This window comes from Maylandia zebra, linkage group LG23, assembly GCF_041146795.1.
Source record: "Maylandia zebra isolate NMK-2024a linkage group LG23, Mzebra_GT3a, whole genome shotgun sequence".
NCBI lineage: Eukaryota > Metazoa > Chordata > Actinopteri > Cichliformes > Cichlidae > Maylandia > Maylandia zebra.
Genome location: NC_135188.1, coordinates 8,737,246 through 8,759,868, shown reverse-complemented (window position 1 = coordinate 8,759,868; position 22,623 = coordinate 8,737,246). Strand labels below are relative to the sequence as shown.

Genomic DNA, 22,623 nt, shown 5'->3' with positions numbered 1-22,623 from the left:
AATGTGTTTGTGGCCACAGTGACCTTGGTTGTTATTATGGGCACCGAGACCTGAATACACCAAAGAAAATAACCAAGGCAGAAGGGCATTGTTCCGATAGCACACCCACACACATGAACAATAAATGACCAAGGCTGGGAAAACATTGTTTGCTTTGACGCAGAAAGGAAATGACATGTATGACACAAAGAAACAGACAAACACACTCACGAATTATCATAGTGGGATGAACAATAAGTGATAAGTGATTTAAAGGAAACATAACAACACACGAGAAGAGCTTTCATCTATGATTATTTTTATTTTATGAAACTACTTACATTTAATGCCATTTTACTAATGTTTTTTCAATAAAATAATGCAAGTAATATGAATAAAGAAACTGTACAAATAATACTCTAAAAATATCGATATCAGAGAACTGCCTCCTTATCAGCCATTCAATGTGCCACCAATAAAAAAGGATAAAAGAGTGAAAGAAAATATTTGCTGGTTCAATTATCTAAAAATTCCAGATGCCATTTCCTGTAGTAAAGGAAGTGGGTGGATTGTGCCTCAGGAAGTAGGCATTCCTTCACATTTGGGCACCTTAGACATTTTGGGGTTTTTTTATTCGCTGAGTAAACACGATAGCATTTCTCCGGCTGTCCAAAGAGAGCTGCACTTACAAACTTATCATACAACCTTCATTTTTCTCTGCTGAATAATTACATTATTGCTTGTGAAAATATCTCAGCTCCACAGTGAACACGTGAAGTTCTATTACTTGTATCGTTCCTTGTGTGAAATACCCGCAGAGAGTAAATGAATACTGTACAGTGAAACAACTGCGGGGAAAAAATGGGGTCAGACTGGTGGCGTGCTGTAGCGGATCTCCATGTTGAATTTGTCCGGCGTCTTGGGAAGAGGAGGCTTCTTCAGCATTTTGTGCTTCATGATGATTTCCTCGTTGGCATATATTGGGGTGTCTGCGTCGTCAGAGTGGTACCCTGACTGATATCCACTCGTCTGATTGGATGACTCCGAACCCAGAGACTCTTTACTCTTGCACCGCAACAGTTGGCTAAAGAGTCAAAGCAAGACGAGGACACATTTAAAACAGATTCACAGGGTAAAAAAACAATATGAAATAAACCACTCAAAGAAAGCATGCAAAGGCTTAGTCCCCACCTTAAGTTGGGTGTGGTTGGTAGATGTTGATTCAGACCCTTCATCTCCTCTGGTGAGAAGTCCATGCCACTGTCTGTGTGACCCTCCTGCCAAGAAGACAGCACTTAAATGAACTTAAGTGGTTGCTGCATGGCGGGAAGGTATTAACTTTCAATCACATTTGTTAGTGCCCACTTTGTTGTTTTATGAAATGGGAATTGAATGATTATTTAATTATCAATTAGCTGTATTTGTAAAAAAATATTAAGCAATTAAGAAAATTCATTAATAGATATTTGAGGGTTTTTTTCTCTATTGCACAAAAAGTTTTGCTTAATACAAATTAGATTTTTTTTTTTTTTTGTTCGTCTGAAAGTTATTGTCCTAGTTCAAAAGATTTTTTGCATTCTTGTATTCTCCAAAATGTCAGTCAGGGATTTTGCTAAAATGTCACATCCATTAAGTGTCCTCTCTGGCTAACAAATAATCTTTATTTCCCATATCAGTGATCCTGTTGTTTTAACTAAACTCTAAGAAAACCTTTAAACACAAGACAACACAAAAGTGTAAAGTCCAGTAAAACTGGAAATGCTTCTGAGCGTTTCAACAATTCAACATTTCAAAGGAGAGCTACAACTCAGGACACATAAAATCTTGTTCCTTCTAAAGGTGCTGATTGCTCTTTGTAGACTTTTTGAAGACTTTTTGTACTAAGTAGATTAACTGTGCTCTTGTTTTATGAATGAGGTGGTTGTTAAATGTGTAGTTTTACACTAACCATGACACTGCTGTGCGCCACAGGGACATCTTCAAATGTCTTCACACTGAGGGGACGACTGCACCTCTCATTCTGTTGGGACAACCTGTACAAAGAGGATGTGTCAATAAAACCACAACTGAGTGCTCTAGCATTAACAAAATGAGAGAAGCAGTGGACAGAAGGAGGTAAGAGCATGACGCTGACCCAAGGGATGATGGGTTGTCATAGTTAAGCCGGGCTTCAAGAATTTCGCCACTTTGAGGCCTGCTATATGGTTTCCTGGGGTCAGGGGCTGCTTGGCATTCTTCTGCTTCACCTACTGTCAAAGGTATGTAGTCCTTCCCATCCTGGAGATACAGAGTACGTTACTGGCTCAAATACACACTGAATTAAATAATTATACATAAACAATTAGAGATATAACCTTTAAAAATCTAATACATAAGCCACATTATAAATCCATTTCAAATATATGTGATATTTTCATATTTGCTGTCATTTGCTTTTTGATTTTGTTTCACCTAAAAAACTTGCCAAAGCTCCCATAAAAGGCATTCAGGGTATGCTGCACAGATGTAACAATAGCACAGAGAAAGAGATGAAACTAAGGAAGCTTCTTTGTAGCTGACAATATTTAAGTGTTGCTGAAGCACAAAGGAATTTTAAATATCCTATTACTTATGAACACTGCTGCCTTTTTGTTTAGGCCTGAACTGACCTGCTGGGCACTAGCCTGTAGCAGGTTTCCCAGGTGTTCAACCAGTTCGGTAAATGTTGGCCTGTCTGTGGGACGATTCAGCCAGCAGTCCAACATGGTCTGGTATCTGAGAATATGGACAATGAGGATCGCAATAAGAGCAAATGATTCAAGTTACATTTCTGTAAATCGTTCAACCGTCACTGTCTACTTACATCTCAGTGGTGGCATATTCGGGTGGTCTCATCCTGGTACCTTCCTTAAGCCTCCTGCAGAATGATTCATCAATGCAAACACCCGGATAAGGAGAAGCCCCTGAAGAAGACATTACAGAAGTTTCATTGCAGATATAAAGTGGTCATTAAGCAGTGTTATGTGATTACTTCTAAACTTAACCCTTACCCAAGGAAAAGATCTCCCAGAGAAGGACGCCAAAGGACCAAACATCACTTTGCGTGGTGTATACGCGGTCAAATATGGTCTCAGGAGCCATCCACTTTAGAGGGAGACGTGCCTGTGGTAACAATAAAACAGCAAATTATTCCTTCTTATGCTTTATTTGTGTAAATGAGTATGTAATAAAGTGAATAACGTTTACTATCCTAATACAGTGGTATCTGGTAATGTGCATGGATATAGTGGATAGCAGGTGAACATGATACAAAGATATCAGACAGGTCAGAACGCCCATGCTGACCCAGGTCTACCTACAATGGGCACAAGAGCATCAGAAGCTGACTATGGAAGAATGGCAGATAGCTTTGGTGACTTTCACTGTCTTTTCAATCATATGAACACCTGGGTGCACAAGGATCATTTAACTAGGGAGGAGAAAGCAACAGGATGAACTTTTTGAAGAAGGCAAGACAGGATCCTATTTGGCACTAACATTGACTAAAATGAACTTCAGGTAATGTGTTGGTGAATGGTGTGATAGGATAACTTGAGTCTCAGCTTCAATGGGTCAGAACTGATTTACAGCATGAGGGCAGCCCAAGCGCTATTAGATTAGTGCTTCTAATGAAGGGACACACTGGTGGAGTATCGGTTAAGAGGACTCACGTCTCCTTTGCGGACATAGTCCGGGTCTTTGTAGACATCTCTAGCGAGACCAAAGTCACAAATCTTCACCACATTGTTTTCTGAAAGAAGGATGTTTCTGGCCGCCAGATCTCTGTGAATGCACTATCGACCAAACAGAGACATTTATATTCAAAGCATGGAAGAATTAAGTAATATCTCCAATTTCAATGCAGATTTGTGCACCAAAAAATTCAGACACTTGTGATTTCACCTTGCGAGAAGACAGAAACTCCATTCCTTTGGCCACCTGGAAACTGTAGCTTATCAGGTCTTCCATGGTTAGATGGTCATCATCTGAACTCTCTGTAATAACGGGATTTCACAGGAATAAATACGAAGCCTGAGTGGCACCACAGTAATGTTATTCTAAGTTGTCTTCAGAACCTTTCTGAATGTCCATGTTGCTGCCTGAAGCCCTGTCTGAAGTGGTAGAACAGACCGCTGTTCCTGTGCAGATGTCCAGCTGGGCAATCTTCCCCAGACCCAGATCCCCTTCAGTCACATCCTCCTCTGCAGACACCCACCTCTGGCTATTTACTCGCTTCCTCTGTTCACCACAGAACAGTTAAACTAATGAAAAAATCCCAACATTTCATGCAGGAATTGTTTGTATTGCCTGCAATATGGTTCATGTTAGATACAATCTGTGGACAGTACAGAACTGCACTACTACTTAATGATCGGTCAGTCTATTTGATTGTGTGCAACCATCTGGATTGTAAACCACATCAGTGGACTGACTGTGGTTTACTGGGTGCATGTGGGTTACACATAATTTACCTTGTAGGGGCTGTACTCTCCGCGCTTGCTCTTAAGGTAGCTGGATAGATTTCCATGTTTACAGTATTCAACAATAACCATCAGCGGTCCTGCAAGCAGAAGGAAGAGAAAGAAGTTTAATTATCAGAGGAAGAATGAACATTAACACATTAAAGGACAACAGATGGCACACTGATATTGATTTATAAAGATTATAAGATTCAAATTCATGTGAAGAAAAGTTGCATATACAGGACATGCTTAGTCAGCTAAAGTAAATAATGCACTTGGTTTGACTGACCCCCAGGTTTCGTGCAGGCTCCCAGCAGGTTGACCACATTAAGATAATGTCCAATGTGGATGAGAATTTTCAGCTCTGACATCAAGGCGCGGTACTCACTTGCTGTGGCTCCCTCTGCACATAGAGATAACATTAGTTCTGCGTGTTTGGAGGTTTTTATTGTGTTTGCTCGCTGTGTGTAATAAAAGGAGGACAAAATACAAACCCTTAAGCATCTTGACTGCAACTGTGGTGCATGTGGTCGCTTTCTCAATGCCGAATGCAGCTGCTTCTACCACCTGGCCAAATGCCCCTCGTCCCAGTGGGTCACCTTTAAAGTAAAATGTTTGTCATGACCAAAATCCCTAAAAAAAATACTTTTAGTACTTATGATTTTAAAACAACTAGTTTTTAATAGAAATATTACAACTAGTGAGGACAGTGCTAGAAATTTTAAAATGCCAAACTAAGGTGGTAAAAAAAAGCTTCTGGCAGGTATGATGGTTGTTAGCATGCTGAACATGAAGGAGAAGCCTCTTTCAGCTGCTCCCTTATTCACAAAGGGTCACCACAGCAGATAGCTCAGATGGCCTTCGTGACAAAACACTAAAGGGACTTTTCACATGTTAGGCAAATGTGTAACCCACTATGCTATAGGGCCATTTATGTTAGCTGAGCTGTTCCCTGATCTTTCTACACTTGTAGGTAAGTGTAAAGGTCTCTGAGATACTCCAAATGATACAGAATTCTACAGCAAGAGTCTACTGACAATATCACACCTTCATTAGCTCCCCATTTGCTAACATATCCAATAAAGATTCTGCTTCTCACTTTAAAGCTTTCAGTTACATGGTACCCCATATCTATCATACCTCCTTCATCCTTATACCCTTTCCCTGTGCTGCCCTACACTCAGCAGCTCTATTGACTGCTCCTCGTTTCAAACTTAACACGATGGCTACCAGAACCTTCAGATGTGATGCAGACAAAACATTCATCAGGTTTTGTTTTGTTTTTTGTTTGTTTGTGGGGGGGGGGGATGTCAAAGTGTCTGCTTTGACCATCTCAAGCATCTTATCAGCCATTGTGACAGGAAGTATCAAAAACAAGTGTTTCAAATCACAGCACTGATCTTGAACTTTCTGTTGTATTTGATGTATATGGTGCAAGTCTTGATTGACTGGCTTGTTGGTCTATGGGCTTAAAAACAATATTTAGAATCTCATGATTGCCTATTTTTGCCTCTGGCTGGCCAGTGATCAAAACACTGAAAGTTTAAATCAAATGTGGGCTGTAACTTCATGTAATGTTTTATAAACTCTTTCATAAGGTAGGCACTGGTTGGTAGCAGCGCAGATGTTTGTTTTAACAAGTCTTCTCAAAGATTGTTTGAATGATAATCATGTCTCACCAAGTTTCAGCCTGTCCCGGGGGAATTCCCATTTGCTAGCATCGTAGGTGAGCCTCTCACACTGCTCATCCATTGGCATATCCTCTGAGTCAAGGATCATGGAGAGGTAGCCGGTCTTCAGATCCACTCCATTTGGCTGAAACAGTGATGCAGTGGCAAATTTTAAAGACAAACAGAGATGTAACATGTAAATTAATGAGCTGCCATTTCTCTCAGTTATTCCCTTTCACCACAATCAAAGTGTACAACAGTTTGCCAGTGACTCCCGTGGCCATTCAATAAAAGGGGCCTACTCAGTGTGGTGGGCCTACGTGACTTAGGGGAGCAGAGAGACTCCCTGTTGTTCCTGGATACAAAAGAGAGCAGCTACTGAGGGCCAGAGCAGTCACTTCCAATCAGCCGTAAATGCCTTACAGTGCATGTCATTGTACTCGTCAGTTTTACCGTGTTTGTAATTTTTTTTAATGGACATCATCCGTGTGCGTAACTGGAGGGGAAAGGGGAAGGAAAAGTACAGGAAAAAGAGGATGAGGAAGTTCTTACTCTCTTTCTCCCGCGGATGACGAAGACGATCAGTAACCAGAAAAACATAGCGATGACCACTGACCCAATAGGAACAATCAGCTCCACATTAGTCTTCTCTTCTGCACCTTAGATATACACAAAGAATACTTTTAAAATAAGAATTTAAAGGTACATGACATAAAATGTGTAATGGTATCACAGAACAGATTTTACTACATGCATGACAAATTTGAGGCCGGTGTTTGAGGAAAAAACAGTCGCAGTGGAATGTTGGTTATAATTTCAGTGAGGTGCCTTGGCAGCATTTCCTAAAGTTCAGACAGGTTTATCATTGTTTTTGGCCTGTTCACATGTGTATGTCTGTGTTTAGGTTGGAGAAAGGAGACTGTTGGAATCTGGACTGTAAGCAAACTGATATTTTATCTAGTCATAACAAATGGTCAGGAGTCAGAATGAATAACTACTGCCAAAGACAACTTGGAAAAGGTCTATCAGAGCCATTGTAGTGTGTTGCTGCGTGCTGTAATGGGCCCTTTCGTTCCACTGCTATTGAGCTTGAATTATTTGGGGGGCAGATGGGGTCAGAAAATGGGAAGGTTACACTGAAGGGTTGTTTGCAGGGATCTTTCTCATCCCTTTGTGAATATGACAGACATGATGGACAGTCAGATTTCTGATCACAAATTTTTCGTTAACAGCACACCCCCACAGACACCTGTGCTAGTTTCACTTACTCTCTGGCTATATTATTTGTTGGCCATTTACATCATTACGCTACGGTATATTTGTAATAGAAGCTCTCCATTTTTACTGGTTAGGTATTCCTTTTTTTAGTTAAAAGCTGGTCAAATGTGTGAGTATTACTTTTTTGTAATATGTAAAAATCAAAAAATGTTATTAAAGTGACGTGCAATTGCTTGCCTCCCCCCACCCTCATACACAGGGCTTTTGTTGTGAGAAGGTCTGTCCCTCTACCCCCTCTTTTAACAGAGCTGGCGCCTGAGCAGAATTGTGAGCTACTGTAACTGGGTGCACATTCTGCTGGCGGGGAGACGGTCACGTAGGCTCTGCGTCTAGTCAGTTCATTTGTTTGTTTTTCGCTGTGTCCCTGTGTTTGGTACAAAAAGACTGTGGACAAGAGAGCAGAGGCTAGAGCTCAGGCAGGGCTGGCCTTTCCCTTTGTCCTGCCGTCTCTTAATTGTTTTAGATTTAGATACTCCCAGGAGGATGTGCGTTAACTGGGGTAGCTTCCTGTCATGAGGAAGCAAGGCTATTTTTATTTAGATCTTTGACATATAAAAAGTAAAACTATGTGCGATGTGAATTTGTGAAACCTTGAAGCCAGATATAACCATACAGTCTTTTTAGTATTGGTGGAATTGCCAAAGGGTTTAGGCCAAAACCTTTCACACAGACAATAAGATATTCCTGATTTTAAGCTGAGAATGTATTACAAACAACACAAGACACCCGGGACAGGCCCAAGGGCCCAGAAGGTCAGGGAGACCCTGAGTCAATGACAATGACATGCAACATGCAGAGAAACTGCAAGAAATAACCACAAAGATTTAAAAAAAAAACATCTGCAGGTGGACAAAAAACAAGACAAAACACAACCCCAATGAGAGAAAAAAAAACACATTAAAAAGCATCTGCAAGAAGCAGACATGAGTTACAATAAAAGGCATCATCTTACTTAGTGACTGACCTTCAGTACTCAAAGAGGCCTGTGCTGTGTCACACCCAAGGCTGTTACATACAGTGCAGGTGTACAGACCACTGTCCTCCTTCGTCACACGCTGAATTGTCAGACTACGGTTCTGCTGATTCAGAGTAACACCTGAAAGGCAACCAGATGTTTTGTTTTGCAGCTCTTGTAACTCATGAAGTAAATCAGTTTTCAGTGAAACGCTGCGAATGTCTCACCTGAGCTCTCCACAACAGTGTGGTTGTTTTTGGTCCAGGCAACAATCGGGTTTGGCGTCCCAGCAGCCATACAGCGGAGAGTGACTGTCGAACTTACTCTAACCTTTTGGTCAGTGAAGTTATTAAGGATCCTTGGAGCCTCGAGGTCTAAACATCAAAATTATAAAGATTATTTTGAAACAAATGTATGATTCACTTAACAAACCCTGACCTATTCCTTACAAAAAGAAAATGCTGTGAGTACATCTCACCTCTGAGAGAAACACTGTGTAGCAGGCAGGTTTTCTCCCCAGTGATGATGTTTACCACCTGACAGGCGTACAGGCCCTCGTCCTGATGGGACGCATTGCGAAGTGACAGCTCCAGAGTCACATTGGTGCCAGGCTGGGGGGTCAGGACAGCATGCGACAGTGGAGTAGGCTGCAGAGTCAGTGAGCGACAAGGCTGCGCCAATGTTCCCTGCTCTGACTTGGAAACGTTGGTCACACGAAACCAGGTGAGGTTGCCATAGATCAGCGAGTCTGCCTTACACCGCAGAATGACGTGATCCTCCTCCAAAGGCCTGTTAGAGGGAGACATAGTCACCTCGAGGCCACCTAGGGATGGAAACACATGGGTAAAGAATGAGTAAGGATATAAGAAAAAGAAGAATACTGAAAAGGCTGTTTATATGATGACAGAAGTCACACCATCAGACACAAAACGATTACAACAAGATGCTTTTTAAGAGGAGAAAAAAAGGATGGAACTTACGTGTTACATGGAAAAAGATGACACGTGAATCCTTGCCTACTTTGTTCGCAGCCGTGCATCTGTAGAGGGCGTGAGCCTCAGCTTTCTGAATCTTTAAAGAGCTCGTGATTTTCTAGAGAAATACATTTCATCTGTTAGTTACTATTATTTAGCTAAACTCCAAATACCGTATCGTTCAGATATCGTAAAATTCTTGGAGCAAAAGGGAAAATATGGTGTAATCACAGACTTTTTGTTACCTTTTGAGCTTGATCAGTGTCAGTTCTAATTGGTTGTACGTGGTTGTGACCAGTTCTGTTGCTGACATCTCTCCAATTTGTGCACTCCTTCAGCTGTGATTCAGACCTAACAAGTCTTGACCTGATGGACAAAAGTGAACAGAAGAATCATAAAACACAAATATCCAGCTCTGATCTTTTTTTAAATTTTTATTAAATGCAAAAACACCAGCTGTGTAAATAGCTGCACAGCAGTTTCCTCTTTCACTCTGATACACCGAATTAGCACTGACAAATGGTACACAAAAAGAAGATGAAAAGAAGCTGGCAGGTCTTTCAGAATGACGGCTAAGTACTTGTTTTTCCACTTTTTTTTCTATTTACCAATCCTACTAGTTTAATTGTTATTCTCATTTTTAACTGCTAATACACCCAAATACAGCGAGAAACACCATAAAATTTAGTAAACAGGGAAAGAAAGTAAGTAAGTAATAAGAAGAGGTTTAGCTTTAGCAGGAAGAACCTCTTTTTTGAAAAAGAACATGACAGGAACAACAGGAAACGTAGTGCAGGACAGAGGAAGTGCTCAGATGTGTAGAAAGATGATAAGGAATCTGCTGCTGGTGTTGTCTGGTCCCTCACACACACACACACACACACACACACACACACACACACACACACACACACACACACCATCCTCCTTTCTATCAACACTGTGAAATCACAACAGGAGTCTTTCGTGAGGTTGTTGTGTAACCGGCTGAATATTGCATCGGCAGGGCTGTTATCTTAAACAGCTGATCGAGTGAGCACAAACACTAGGTCAGTACAAGTCGTCCAAAATTAGTGAGCACATTCTAAGTCTGAATAACTGACATGGTTCTAAAAATGGACATTGTGAAGAGAATGAATCACATCCGCTGATTTGCATCAGGTCACAGTGTGCTCTCATTGTCTCCCCTCTTGTTTTGGTCAACATCACGAAAGCAGCTATTCCTCTTCTATATCAACAACCTGTTGACAATGAGTGACTCAAAGTCATGTGACTACTCCATGCATACACAAAAAAAAGTCCCGAACCGAATGTATCTTTCTGCCCTGAACCTGTCTAACTGTGCCACATGTGAAAAAGTCCCAACTTTAACATTTATGTGTGAAAATAGCCTCTTTGTTTCTCTTTTACACTCACACTGAAGAGTTGACTTGCATGAAAGCCTCTGGGCAGTCCTCTTTGGACATCCACTCCCACTGGATGTGTGTAGGTACGGGAAATCCACGAGCGGTGCAGCTCAGAGTCGTGCTGCTGCCGTACAGGTACACATCAATGTCCACTGCCATCTCCTTCTCTATGATACAAGGAGGAACTGCAAAGGAAGAAGTAGAGTCATATCCACAACAGGCAGCCGAAAATGAATGTAAAAGGAAAAGAAGAGGAAAAAAAACACACCATTGACCAGCAGCTGGAAAGAGCGCCTCTGTTCCTCTTTTGTAATTTTATTGGTCAGGATAACTGTGTAAATGCCAGCGTCTGTTTCTTTAACTTCACGTATGACGAGAGCATCACTCTTCTGTTTTATTCGGTAGTCATTCAATGGGAGGTCATTTTTAAACCTGGGAACACAAAGTAAGAGTAAAGTTACAAAATCCATCCAGTTCTGAAACTGTAGCTTTAATGCATGGAAACTGCTATGCATAAAGCAAATATTGCTGTGAACACACCATTTAATGATGGGTTCAGGGTAAGCTGAGTACTTCACGGGGATGTATGTAGATGGTTCTCCCACATTTACCTCCCACACCTTTGTCCAGGGCTCTTCCATATCAATAAAAGGTTTTTCTGGAAATACAAAAATCACAAAAACAGAGAAAAGATCAATTTTTTAATGACTTTCTTACAATTATTATTTTGGCTTCAAATGAAGCAAAAACCCCAAAACTATCTGAGACCATACAAAACCATACAAAATGATTCATTTGATTCTATGATTTTGCAATTGTTTCTAGGAAAATCTATCTCAAACTTCACGTGTAATTTTCTCCTGATGCTGAACAAATGTAATTTTAGGAAAGGGAAGTTAGAGATTTTCAATTTAGACAATTTCCAAATCCTTGAAAGTGGTATTAAAATTTATTAGATGGCTTAAAAGCATAACTGATTGCAATAATAGGAATAAGAACAAGAACAAGTATTATTATTACTAATAATAATATTACAATTCAACTGCATCGGTGTGATACTTAAAATTAATTGTCCTGTATCACTGTCATCAAGATAAATGCACAAATAATAAACAGCATGTTGTGAGAGATTAAATTTGTGCAAAAAAGATGAGAAAATGAAAGGAAAAGTATTTTTTTAAAAATCTGAGAAAATAACACAAACAAGTTTATAAAGATGAAAAATATTATTAATGTTAAAAAAAATATTAGCAGAAATTCTGGGGTTTCAAAGAGGGCTGAATTAGGGTTTTAATTATTAGGATCTGTTTGATGTCAGTGAGGAGAGACATCTCAGACACATCTCTCCAAGCACAAAGCCCAACCCACCTGCTGCTCAAACATTGTGTTTGCAAAGGGCAGTCAAAAGATGGAGGAGCTAAAACAACTTGTCTATAAGGAATACTTTGAACTGTAAATCAGGCAAAGCCACTCTAACAGAGACAAAGATTAAAGATGTGGCATCTGCCTTAGCTAACAATTTAGGTTCCCAATCCAAAGTACTACAGTCAACACCATCTCAGTAACATCTGTAGTTCCTCAGGAAACCAATGATGTTAAATTCCCATGAATAACTTAATGTTAAGTTTTACCAAGTAGGAACAGAAAGCATCCTAACTGGAAACATCACAAACTAGTAAAGGCTGAACTTGGCTCAACCAGAAGGCTCTGCAGCAACAATATAGAAGCATCTTTGATATTGCTTAAGTGTTATGTCAGCATACAGCATACTGTAGGATATTTTTTTCTAATGCATAAAACGCCAGTAATCAAATAACATAAACTAAATAATCTGTTTCAGTTAAAACCTACTCTGAATATTTAACACAGTACAATCTTCAGCTGTCTTCGAGCTTAACAACTACATACATATTTTTTGTGAATGCTGAATTATTGCTTGACTTGGAACTTTTTGAAAGTTTTCAGCCAACATAACAGGTGTTTTGTTTTCAGAGCACCCACCATAAACTGTAAGAAATGCTGAAGCGCTTTTCTCCATCTGCCCACTCGAAGCAGAGCAGATGAATTCTCCTCCGTGAGCTACCGTCACATTCTCCACGATCAGCGTGTTTGACAGCTCCAGAGAGTTCCACAGCTTCTTCTTGTGGGGAATTGTGTGGGGCGGCCTTGAACCATTGACCGAAGTCTGACAGAGGGAAGACATAATGTATAAACACACAGTTTTTAAACTCACGTGACACTCATAATGGCTGTGATAACAGAATGTGGGAGGGGTTTTTTTTCTAGTTTTACAGAAATTAAAGATCAAGTGTTGCCTCAGTCCAGACAGCTTATTGTTCCCAGTAATGTAAGCAGTCAGAACATCAAAAACACATCTGGTCACCTTTGCACTTTGGTGGTACAAGATGAAGGCTGATGGATTCCTGAAAGCAGGAAGTAATGAATTTGTGCAAAGACAGCAGGAAGAGAGATACAGCACTTCTGGTATCTCAGTCTCTTCTCATCAGTAAGTCAAAGAGGCCAACCTAAAGGTGGACTGTTACGCTTTTCCTTATTTTCTGTCATGTTTATACTGTTACAATGGAGAATGCTCAAATTTTATGTTCCAAATAAGCTCCAAATAATGAGATCAGTGTATATACAAAAACAATTCTTGTGAGACAAAAGTTCAGGCTTAAGACTGCTATAAATAATCAATTTCAGACCATTTTTGTACTCTTTAGATCTTTACGATGCCTCTGAGAGCAGATATCCTCTAATAATTTTGATACTTGCATCTTAGGCCCAAAATAAGTTCAAGTTTTTTGTTTCTCAGGGGGATCCAAAACTATGAAAGTTGTCTGACGTGTCTCTTTTTTCAGACAATGGATAAACTGAGGAGCTTCACCGGTGCTCATAATTATTTTTCTGTAGTTTGTATTTGTAAATAATCCACAGCTAGTACTTTCTTGACATGAGCAATATAACTTTTCTTTAAGACTGTTACATAAGTTCATTACAGGTTTACAACGATAATGAGAACAGAAGAGTGTGGGGTACTGACCAGAGCCCCACCAGAGTGCGTCCAGTTGAATTCGATGCCCACGTTCAGCTCTGTGAATGCAGTGCATCTCAGTATGAGCTGCTCCCCCACAGACAGCCTTACATTGTTGGGGGTCAGGGTGAGGTCATAAATCTTGTATCCTGCGGAAAAAGGAGGGAAGATAGTAAATCGACACACTATTGTTCTCCTGAGACTACAGACTCTCTCTGCACCAACACTCTGAGCAACAGAGTGTTAGTGCAGAGAGTCTTTCACCTTACAAAGTCAAAATTAGAATTCCTGGTAAGTTTCGGTGTTATTCAGCTCGAAAAAGTCACATATAGGTGTTTTTACAGCCATAGCATTGACAACTGATAACTTCTCTTTGTATCTTTTTCCATCTTACCAACAACAGCCACAATGTAGAGCGGGGACTTAAATGTCTCGTTTCCAATATGAGTTTGGCAGGACACAACACCAGCGTAGCTGATCAGATGAGTGGGAACAGTGAAGCCCGTCCTGGCATCCCACACAGAATCCTTCCCATCCGGATGAAACTCCTTTACTGGATACTTCTGACAAACACACAAATTTCATGATTCCAAACAGAAATGTTTAAAGAATTTCACACCAATTGCTTTACACATGAGCACAGCGTGTAAATAAAACACCACATCTGGTAAACACAACTGTTTACCAACCTACATCTTCATAAAACTGCTTTACTGACAAGAAGCAAAGACCAGAAACAGCTTCTTACGATGTTTAGTGTGACATTGAGATTCTCCACCGAGCCCCGGCATGGTATTACCACTCGCTCCCCTTCACGGATAAACACCACCTCATATTCCTTTTCAGATGGCACAAATGGCACCTTATAATCTAAAAATTAACAAACAAATCACAATAGTAGATGTATTTCAGTGTGTGAAGTTGATAAATCCCATATTTTCCTTCATATAAATGGATGCTTGAAAAAAAAATACAACAACAAGAACAAAAAAACAAGAATAAACTTAAAAAGAGTTATACCTTGAACAAACACATAAACTGCTGCTGAGGTTTTACCATCTTCAGCTTTCAGGCCTATGTAGAAACACTGATACTGTCCAGTTTCATTGACAGTTGAATTGATGATTGTGAGCCTTTTGCAGAACAGTCCTGATCCGCTGCAGTCACTGATAGAGTAACGAGTGCTTATAGCAGGTGTGGTCCACCTCAAATTCTGCCGACCTCTGCAGGAGAAGAAACAAGAGAATTATACTGCACATGCTACATGACCGAGTCGGTGAATTTAGCCAGTGATGGGGAGCAGTAAACAACATTTCTCTAATCTAGTAGTTTATCTGCATTTTGAGGTAGTTTGCCATTTAGCAAATTTTTTATTTACATTTTGACTCAAGTAGTCAACTACTAATACTACTAGGTAGGTATAACTCTTGCGGGCAACTGTGGTTCAGAGGATTGGGAATCGCATCTGTAACCGGAAGGTCGCCGGTTCGATCCCCGGCCTCTCTGTCCTGGTCGTTGTGTCCCTGGGCAAGACACTTTACCCTACTTGCCTACTGGTGTTGGCCAGAGGGGCTGATGCTTCTGTCAGTCTGCCCCAGGGCAGCTGTGGCTACAGCTGTAGCTTGCCTCCACCAGTGTATGAATGTGAGAGTGAATGAATAGTGGTATTGTAAAGCGCTTTGGGTGCCTTGAAAAGCGCTATATAAATCCAATCCATTATTATTACTACATTAAATTTTAAGCAAAAGAAAGTACAGTATATTAAATTATAGTATTTACTAATTACTATTATTGTTCCAGTGTTGTAATATCTGCCTATAAAAAGTTCCATTTTATTTTCTTCATGATTTTTTACTAAGGGGAGAGATCAAGTGAGCAGACTGTAATTTTCCTAAATATAGTTGCATGGTTGTTTTTGCAACTAATGTAGCTGCCCCCTGCTGACCATCAGAGAGAATGCAAGTTTAAGGCGCATTCACATTACGTTCATATTTGAGAATCTACAACTGCGTCCGTTTTATATCCACAGTCTATGATTAAAAGTAAAGTGGAACTTAAAGGGCTATATTGAGGATTGCGGAGAAAGTTTGCTCTACAATTAAGAGTGAAACGGAGCTGTTCATATAGGCATGAAGCTAATAAACTTTGAGTCATACTTACTTTTACTGAAACACAGGAAGGAGAGATGATGTCATAAACAACTCTGAAACTATACACTTACTTTCAGAGCTATGACAATAGAAAAAGCTGAATGTTTACACTGGAAGAACGCTAGTTACTGCATTAGCAAAATTAGTCAACTATACGGTAATAACCTATTACACTTTGTTTAGTGACGGTACTGTCCTTGTGCGATCAATACTGTGTTTAGTCCACATTTTCCTATATATAGACAGTTGCTGAGGTTTCTATTGGCGAAAAGTGTAGTTATAGTTCTGGGAAGATCACACTATATAGCATAGGCTATGGTCAAAGGTTTATATACACTCAAAATAGGCAAGAATGCCATGGTATTTGGGGGGTTTTAATGAACTCTTGAAACTGTATACCTTTAATGACTTTAAAAACAAGATTGGGTACAAAAGTTTGAATTTACTTGGGATTTTTATAATCCACAGAGGGTCTAAGTTATACATAGAGGCTCATATATATTCATACATTTCCACTAATATTTGGGGAAATGTCCCTTAGCAAGTTGCACCTGGACCAAATGTTTTTGGTATCCATCAACAAGCTTCTGGCATAATTCTGGGTTAATATTTGACCACTCTTCCTGGCAGAATTGGTAAATTTTATTTAACCTGGTTGGTTTCCTTGCACAGATCTGGCTTTTAAGAATAGTTCATAAATCTTTAATAGGGCTGAGGTCGGGGCTTTGGGAGGGCCATTCTAGAAGATTAATGTTAGCCTACTTTACCCGTTCCAAGAATCATTGTCCACTATTAGTGATGCTGAACAATTTAGAGATAGTGTTTCATCAATATTCCATCCACTTTGTACAATGTAAGAGTACCACTGGCAGCAAAACACCCTCAGAGCATGATGCTACCACCAACTTGCTTGACAGATGGTACAGCGCCCTTAGATTTGAAAGTCTCATATTTACTGTTCCAACAATACTTCTTGTCATTGTGGCCAAATTACTCAATCTTTCTCTTGTCTGACCATAAAAGTTTTCTCCAAAAGGCTTCTTGCTTGTTCATGTGGGCAGCTGCAAATTTCAGTCAAGCTTGAAGGTATTGATTTAAGAGCAGGGGCTTCTTTCTTGATCAGCACCCGACCACCAGGCTGATGTACAGCTCACTTCATTGGAGACAATGACACTGTTGTTCCAGCAGTTCCCATTTTATGGCAGGTTTGAGCCTTAGTGGTTTCCCTGGGTTGTTCTTGAAAATCCTAACCAATTTCCTCTCAAAGTGGTGACACATCCTAATAACTTGTGTTTATGTACAGTTGTAGGAACTGATGATCTTGGAAACTGCAGATTTTTAAAAATGACTCCAAGATACCTTCCAAACTTGTGTAAATCTACACTTCTCCATCTTAAATCCTAAGTTCCTTGGGCTTTCCCACTGGTCTGAGTATTGGTCAGTCCAATGAGTGTTGTCAAATAAATCTCTTTTATGCGAGCCTAGCGAAACTACCAGTTGTAGTCAATCATGATTACAAGTTAATAGGCCTTGGACATGTAAAGTTAAAAGACATTGTAGAACCTTCAGCACCTATTATTAAAGGATTTAACTCAATGTATATATTTTAGCATCCATGTTCTTACTTTTGACTGTGGATTAAAGAAAAGACTAAATAAAGTGGAAAAATTGTGCACCTTATCCTTGTTTTGTTTTAATCATTAAAAACGAATGCTGTGTAATCATTAATAGCCAAAACGTAGCATGACCTTCATCTCCAGGATGAATGTAAACTCCTGGACACATCTGTATATGTCTAATCCTTACTTTACCTTAATTGTAATAATAAGCCTAAAACCAGGTCTTCGTTTTCAAGCCTGCCAGTGAACAGCTGCCAAAAACTACCAACACCAAAAACATCTAACTTTTACAAAATGTTATCAAATGGCCATGTTTTTACTTAAATGTTATTCATTTATTGACTTGGTCTTCCTGTAAAAAACAATTACGCCAGTCAGATGTTCATGTTGTTTATATAAGGAGTTCTTGAGAACACATACTGTGCAGGCACCTTTTGAACAGAGACAATGACACGCACACGTTTGTTGCATGTGATGGGGGCATGAATAAGTTCTAGGGTAGTTTTGCTGTTTGGCAAATCTTTTGGTGTGAAGTAAAAAGTTTGTAAAACCAGTTTCCCCAACACTAGCGTCTGTAAGGTGTATGCATAGCCTTACATACCTGCATGTTAGTTCAAGGTTGTCAGATTTGTTCATCCTATGGATGCCATAGATATTTAGTGTCGGTGGATCAGATATAAACCGCAGTTCCGCTGCTGGAGAGATTAACAGTACAAATCGGTCACAGCAATGACTTACTTTTAACACAATCAGGGTGATGACATAAGTCTCTACAAACAATGATTAAATGAAGGTTTCAGAGATCATGGCCCTGCTGTTTTAAATAAATGCACATAAGATTAAGATTAAATCAAACGGCACAAGGTAAAAACTGAAAGTAGAGCACAGGAAAAAAACAGTCTCCATTATAAGATGTGCTTTGTATCTGAGTCTCTGGCTACATAGGGCCCTTTTTCCATTGCTGCAGCAAATGGCGGAGCTGTGTGAAAACAGGAAGCAGGAGAAGATGGGCCGGGTCAGGCTCAATAGTCTAGCACAGTGTGCCTTAGGTGGGGTTCCTGTTTCTGAGGATACAGCCTGCCCACCACCTCCCTGTGAGGCCCTAAAGGACATAATACATTGTATGGAAAAAAAAAAAAAAACTAAGTGTTGAGCTGAGCTGATGAAGTGGACCTTAATGATCTCAGAAGAAAAAAAAAGTTTAAACTGTTGAACAACGTAGCACATTAGCAGAAACTGGGTACTTTTGTCATTTACATTTTACAACATAAGAACAAGTAATCAGGCCACAGTTCAAACGCTTTTCCTTAAATGTTTCCTCAAACTGGACTGCAGTTCTAAAGTGATATCAGCAAAGACAAAAACTATAGAACAACTGAGGACAAAGTGTTTGAAATGTCTTAGAAAAGCGGCAAAAGCTTTTATAGAGCTGGAGGGTGACTTTGAGTTGACAGATTTTTTTTAAAAAAAGAAAAGATCAGACAGAGATCATAATCTAATATATTTCATGTTTCTCAGCTTAATCCGTTATTAAGATAGACGATTAAATGGGAATAATATTATTATCTTACCAGCAAAACAAGTGATTTCCAGAATAATGCCCAGTAGTGGAATGACGGACAGTGTCTGTGCCATCATCCGACAAAAGACAAGGACAAAGTCCTCATCAAAGTCCAATTAATAACGTTACCGTAGAAATAATGATAATCCTACTGCCTCATTACCAATCCATTAAAAAAAAAAAAAAAGCTGTTTCATATTCCACCCCAGAGAAAGTTTGAAAGTCATAAAAACAGCCTGCAGTGGATGGTGATCAGCAGTGGCTAAAGTGTGACTGTGCGTGTCCCCATGGAGCTTTTGCGGTTGAGGATGGAGAGACGCGCCTCGGCTGAGCAGCGTGCCTGCAGGGGAGGAGTCTCTCTCTCTGACTCTCTGTAAAATTACCAAGGCGAATGCAGCCTGCAATAAACTTCTGGGCTTATTGCCCAGTTGATGGGAGGACTTACTGAACTTTGAGAGAAACTTGGGAGACTTAAGAACTAGTGACAGCCAGGATGCATAACCCCCTACTGAGGAGTCGTAAAACTGTTTACACCATAACTTTGACTCCTAGAGTGATAATCATAAAAATTATACATTTATTAAAAGGAAAATCCCATTACCAAAAGCATTAAGAAAACGTGTGTTTATAAGTTAGGGTTAAGGACCTGTTTTCCCTCCTGCATAAAAGTAGAAAGAAGCCCAAGAGTTGCTTATTCTCTCCTCCATGTGACCTAAAGCAACATTAGCATTCAGGTCTCACCAATATGAAACCAACACCAAGATCCATTTTTGCCTTGATTGCCATCTGCTGAAGGAAATGTGCTTTCGGATCCTTTTCGCAAGAGTTTTAAATAAATGCCAAGTGCTGTCAAAATAGAAACCGATGAGAACGAAAAAAACAGTAGGCCGTAGGTCACAGAACCAGAGTCATGAGGCCTAATAATAACTAAATCCTTGTTTCCTTGTAGATTCACTATTGCTACAACCAACTTTTAAAAAGCAGGTTACTATGGTTGAATGAGAATAACTTTATTTTTTTACGCTTCTTCTAGAACACACAGTTACAACGCCACATGAAAGTTCATGTTGATCATACTTTATTCCAGCGCCGTAAAGAGGCGTACATCTCCCAGCGAACAGACCCTACGCACTTCCATACAATCACAGTGCTCCTCACGTGTATCCTGCTGGAGTTGCTTTGCGTGATTCTCAATCAACAAAACAAACCGGCTACTTATGCTTAACAGCCACTTTGTTAAGGAAAACTTTTAAATTGTTCCTTAACGTAAATCTTCAATCAGCCAAACACGTGACAGAAACTTACTGCATGTAGTTTTGGTGCATAACCGGAAAGTTGATTCTTTTCATCTGGGTGCAGCGTTTTCAGTGGGAGGATTGTAAATACAAGAAATAGTGGAAAGCACAATACGTTTAATTAATAAATGCGCTGAAATCGCTATATTACAGACGCAGTTAAAAATGTATTCTTCGACGAGTAAAAACATATTTAAACATGTTGTTTGTGTGTGCTGCAGCTTGTGAACTTAAAACAAAGACAATGGATATCAAGGATGTTGGTTAAATATGATTTTAATGTAATTGTGTAGATGCCCTCAGAGGGCAAAATTTCTTTCAGTTAACACTTAAACATTTTTAACTCTTTTCAACACAATTTTCAGTTTTTTCACCACTTTTCAGCACAAATACCAGCTTTTTCAGCTGTTTTCAGCAAAAACCTCTTTTCAGCAGAAATTCTGCTGATTGAACTCTTTTCAGCAGAAATTCTGCTGATTGAACTCTTTTCAGCAGAAATTCTGCTGATTGAACTCTTTTCAGCAGAATTTTCACCTCTTTTATGCCCAAATTCTGCTTATTCACCTCTTCTGAAATTTTTCAGCCTTTTCACCTCTTATTAGCACAAATCTCAGCTGTTTTCAGAAAAAACTCTTTTCAGCAGAAATTCTGCTGATTCATCTCTTTTCAGCTCATCTTTTTGCTTCTTTACCTCTTTTCAGCAGAAATTCTTCTGATTCACCTCTTTTCTGCAAAATTTTTAGCCTTTTCACCTCTTATCAACACAATTCTAAGCAGCTTCTGCTAATTTCACCAGAATTGTCAGTCTCTCCACCTCTTCTTTGTGAGAATGAGTTTGGCGAGGTGAGATGCGTTGCCGCCTTGAGACCAGAAGGGCCAGGTTCGAATTCTGCTCAGGGCAATGTTTTTTTGGGGGGGGTTTTCAGCTTTTTTCAGCCGACATCTTCAGCATTAAGGCATCCACACAGCATTTTCGCAGGAAATGCAAATTTTTCTAGTTTCTATATGAAGTCCCCCTCTTTACAAATACAGTATGGTGTTGTCTAACTGTGTAACAAAAGACTTCACTGATAGTGGCTCAAGAGTTGGGAGTTCGCCTTGTAATCGGAAGGTTGCCGGTTCGAGCCCAGGCTTGGACAGTCTTGGTCGTTGTGTCCTTGGGCAAGTAAAGCGCTATATAAATACAGGCCATTTACCATATCATGAATTTGAAGATGCATTAAAAAAAATTTGATATTTTATAATCAAATAAAACAATATTAAGATATTCATAGAACAATTAATTAACCGGTTAATTAATTAATGTAATTCTGTAATTAATGTCACCTTAATAACCTGCAAATTTACAGGATCTCTTGATTACTGAATACAGACATTAAGTAATGTAACAACTGTGTTACAATTCGGCATTTTAGTCATCATGATTATTCACAAAAAAAAGAAAAAAATATTTAGGCTTTTTCATGTAAGTTTACAGTTCCTGGAACAGGCTGAAAATGGAGCATTAATGGTGAAATGCAGTATGACTGACTAAACCTAACTAATGACTAATGTCCCTCCAATGCTGATCGGGTAGCTTCTTAATAATTGGAAATAAATTACAGCTGTAAAATAATCAAAGTATTAAGCTTTAGTGACTTGGGAGACTTAAGAACTAGTGACAGCCAGGATGCATAACCCCCTACTGAGGAGTCGTAAAACTGTTTACACCATAACTTTGACTCCTAGAGTGATAATCATAAAAATTATACATTTATTAAAAGGAAAATCCCATTACCAAAAGCATTAAGAAAACGTGTGTTTATAAGTTAGGGTTAAGGACCTGTTTTCCCTCCTGCATAAAAGTAGAAAGAAGCCCAAGAGTTGCTTATTCTCTCCTCCATGTGACCTAAAGCAACATTAGCATTCAGGTCTCACCAATATGAAACCAACACCAAGATCCATTTTTGCCTTGATTGCCATCTGCTGAAGGAAATGTGCTTTCGGATCCTTTTCGCAAGAGTTTTAAATAAATGCCAAGTGCTGTCAAAATAGAAACCGATGAGAACGAAAAAAACAGTAGGCCGTAGGTCACAGAACCAGAGTCATGAGGCCTAATAATAACTAAATCCTTGTTTCCTTGTAGATTCACTATTGCTACAACCAACTTTTAAAAAGCAGGTTACTATGGTTGAATGAGAATAACTTTATTTTTTTACGCTTCTTCTAGAACACACAGTTA

At 39.5% G+C, this 22,623-nt stretch overlaps 1 protein-coding gene across 2 annotated transcripts; it reads right to left on the bottom strand.

The window, feature by feature from the left end:
• Nucleotides 1–281: 281 nt before the first annotated feature.
• Nucleotides 282–19,415, bottom strand: kdr (kinase insert domain receptor (a type III receptor tyrosine kinase)). Of its 2 annotated transcripts, none has more exons than XM_004557145.5 (30): nucleotides 19,118–19,415; nucleotides 18,148–18,241; nucleotides 14,798–15,000; nucleotides 14,526–14,647; nucleotides 14,172–14,340; nucleotides 13,787–13,926; nucleotides 12,745–12,928; nucleotides 11,284–11,401; nucleotides 11,012–11,175; nucleotides 10,754–10,928; nucleotides 9,583–9,703; nucleotides 9,344–9,455; nucleotides 8,842–9,186; nucleotides 8,591–8,737; nucleotides 8,373–8,504; nucleotides 6,683–6,789; nucleotides 6,140–6,275; nucleotides 4,955–5,059; nucleotides 4,750–4,863; nucleotides 4,470–4,558; nucleotides 4,074–4,236; nucleotides 3,901–3,992; nucleotides 3,669–3,791; nucleotides 3,009–3,120; nucleotides 2,822–2,921; nucleotides 2,628–2,733; nucleotides 2,114–2,256; nucleotides 1,928–2,012; nucleotides 1,171–1,256; nucleotides 282–1,063 (listed from the first exon to the last, which is right to left on the bottom strand). In XM_004557145.5, exons 1-30 carry the CDS (start codon nucleotides 19,182–19,184, stop codon nucleotides 847–849), a joined length of 4,071 nt encoding a protein of 1,356 aa, XP_004557202.2. In that variant the 5' UTR covers nucleotides 19,185–19,415; the 3' UTR covers nucleotides 282–846. The 2 variants fall into 2 exon arrangements, with proteins under 2 accessions (XP_004557202.2, XP_012776204.2); XM_012920750.4 differs by having other exon boundaries at nucleotides 14,172–14,337.
• Nucleotides 19,416–22,623: the final 3,208 nt, after the last annotated feature.

Coding starts and splice junctions, on each gene's coding strand:
- kdr (XM_004557145.5), bottom strand. CDS start 19,184: ATGATGGCACAGACACTGTCCGTCATTCCACTACTGGGCATTATTCTG. Junction 9,456..9,582: donor ACACTGATCAAGCTCAAAAG/GTAACAAAAAGT, acceptor GTATTTCTCTAG/AAAATCACGAGCTCTTTAAA. Junction 6,276..6,682: donor TCATCCGCGGGAGAAAGAGA/GTAAGAACTTCC, acceptor TCACTGTTTCAG/CCAAATGGAGTGGATCTGAA.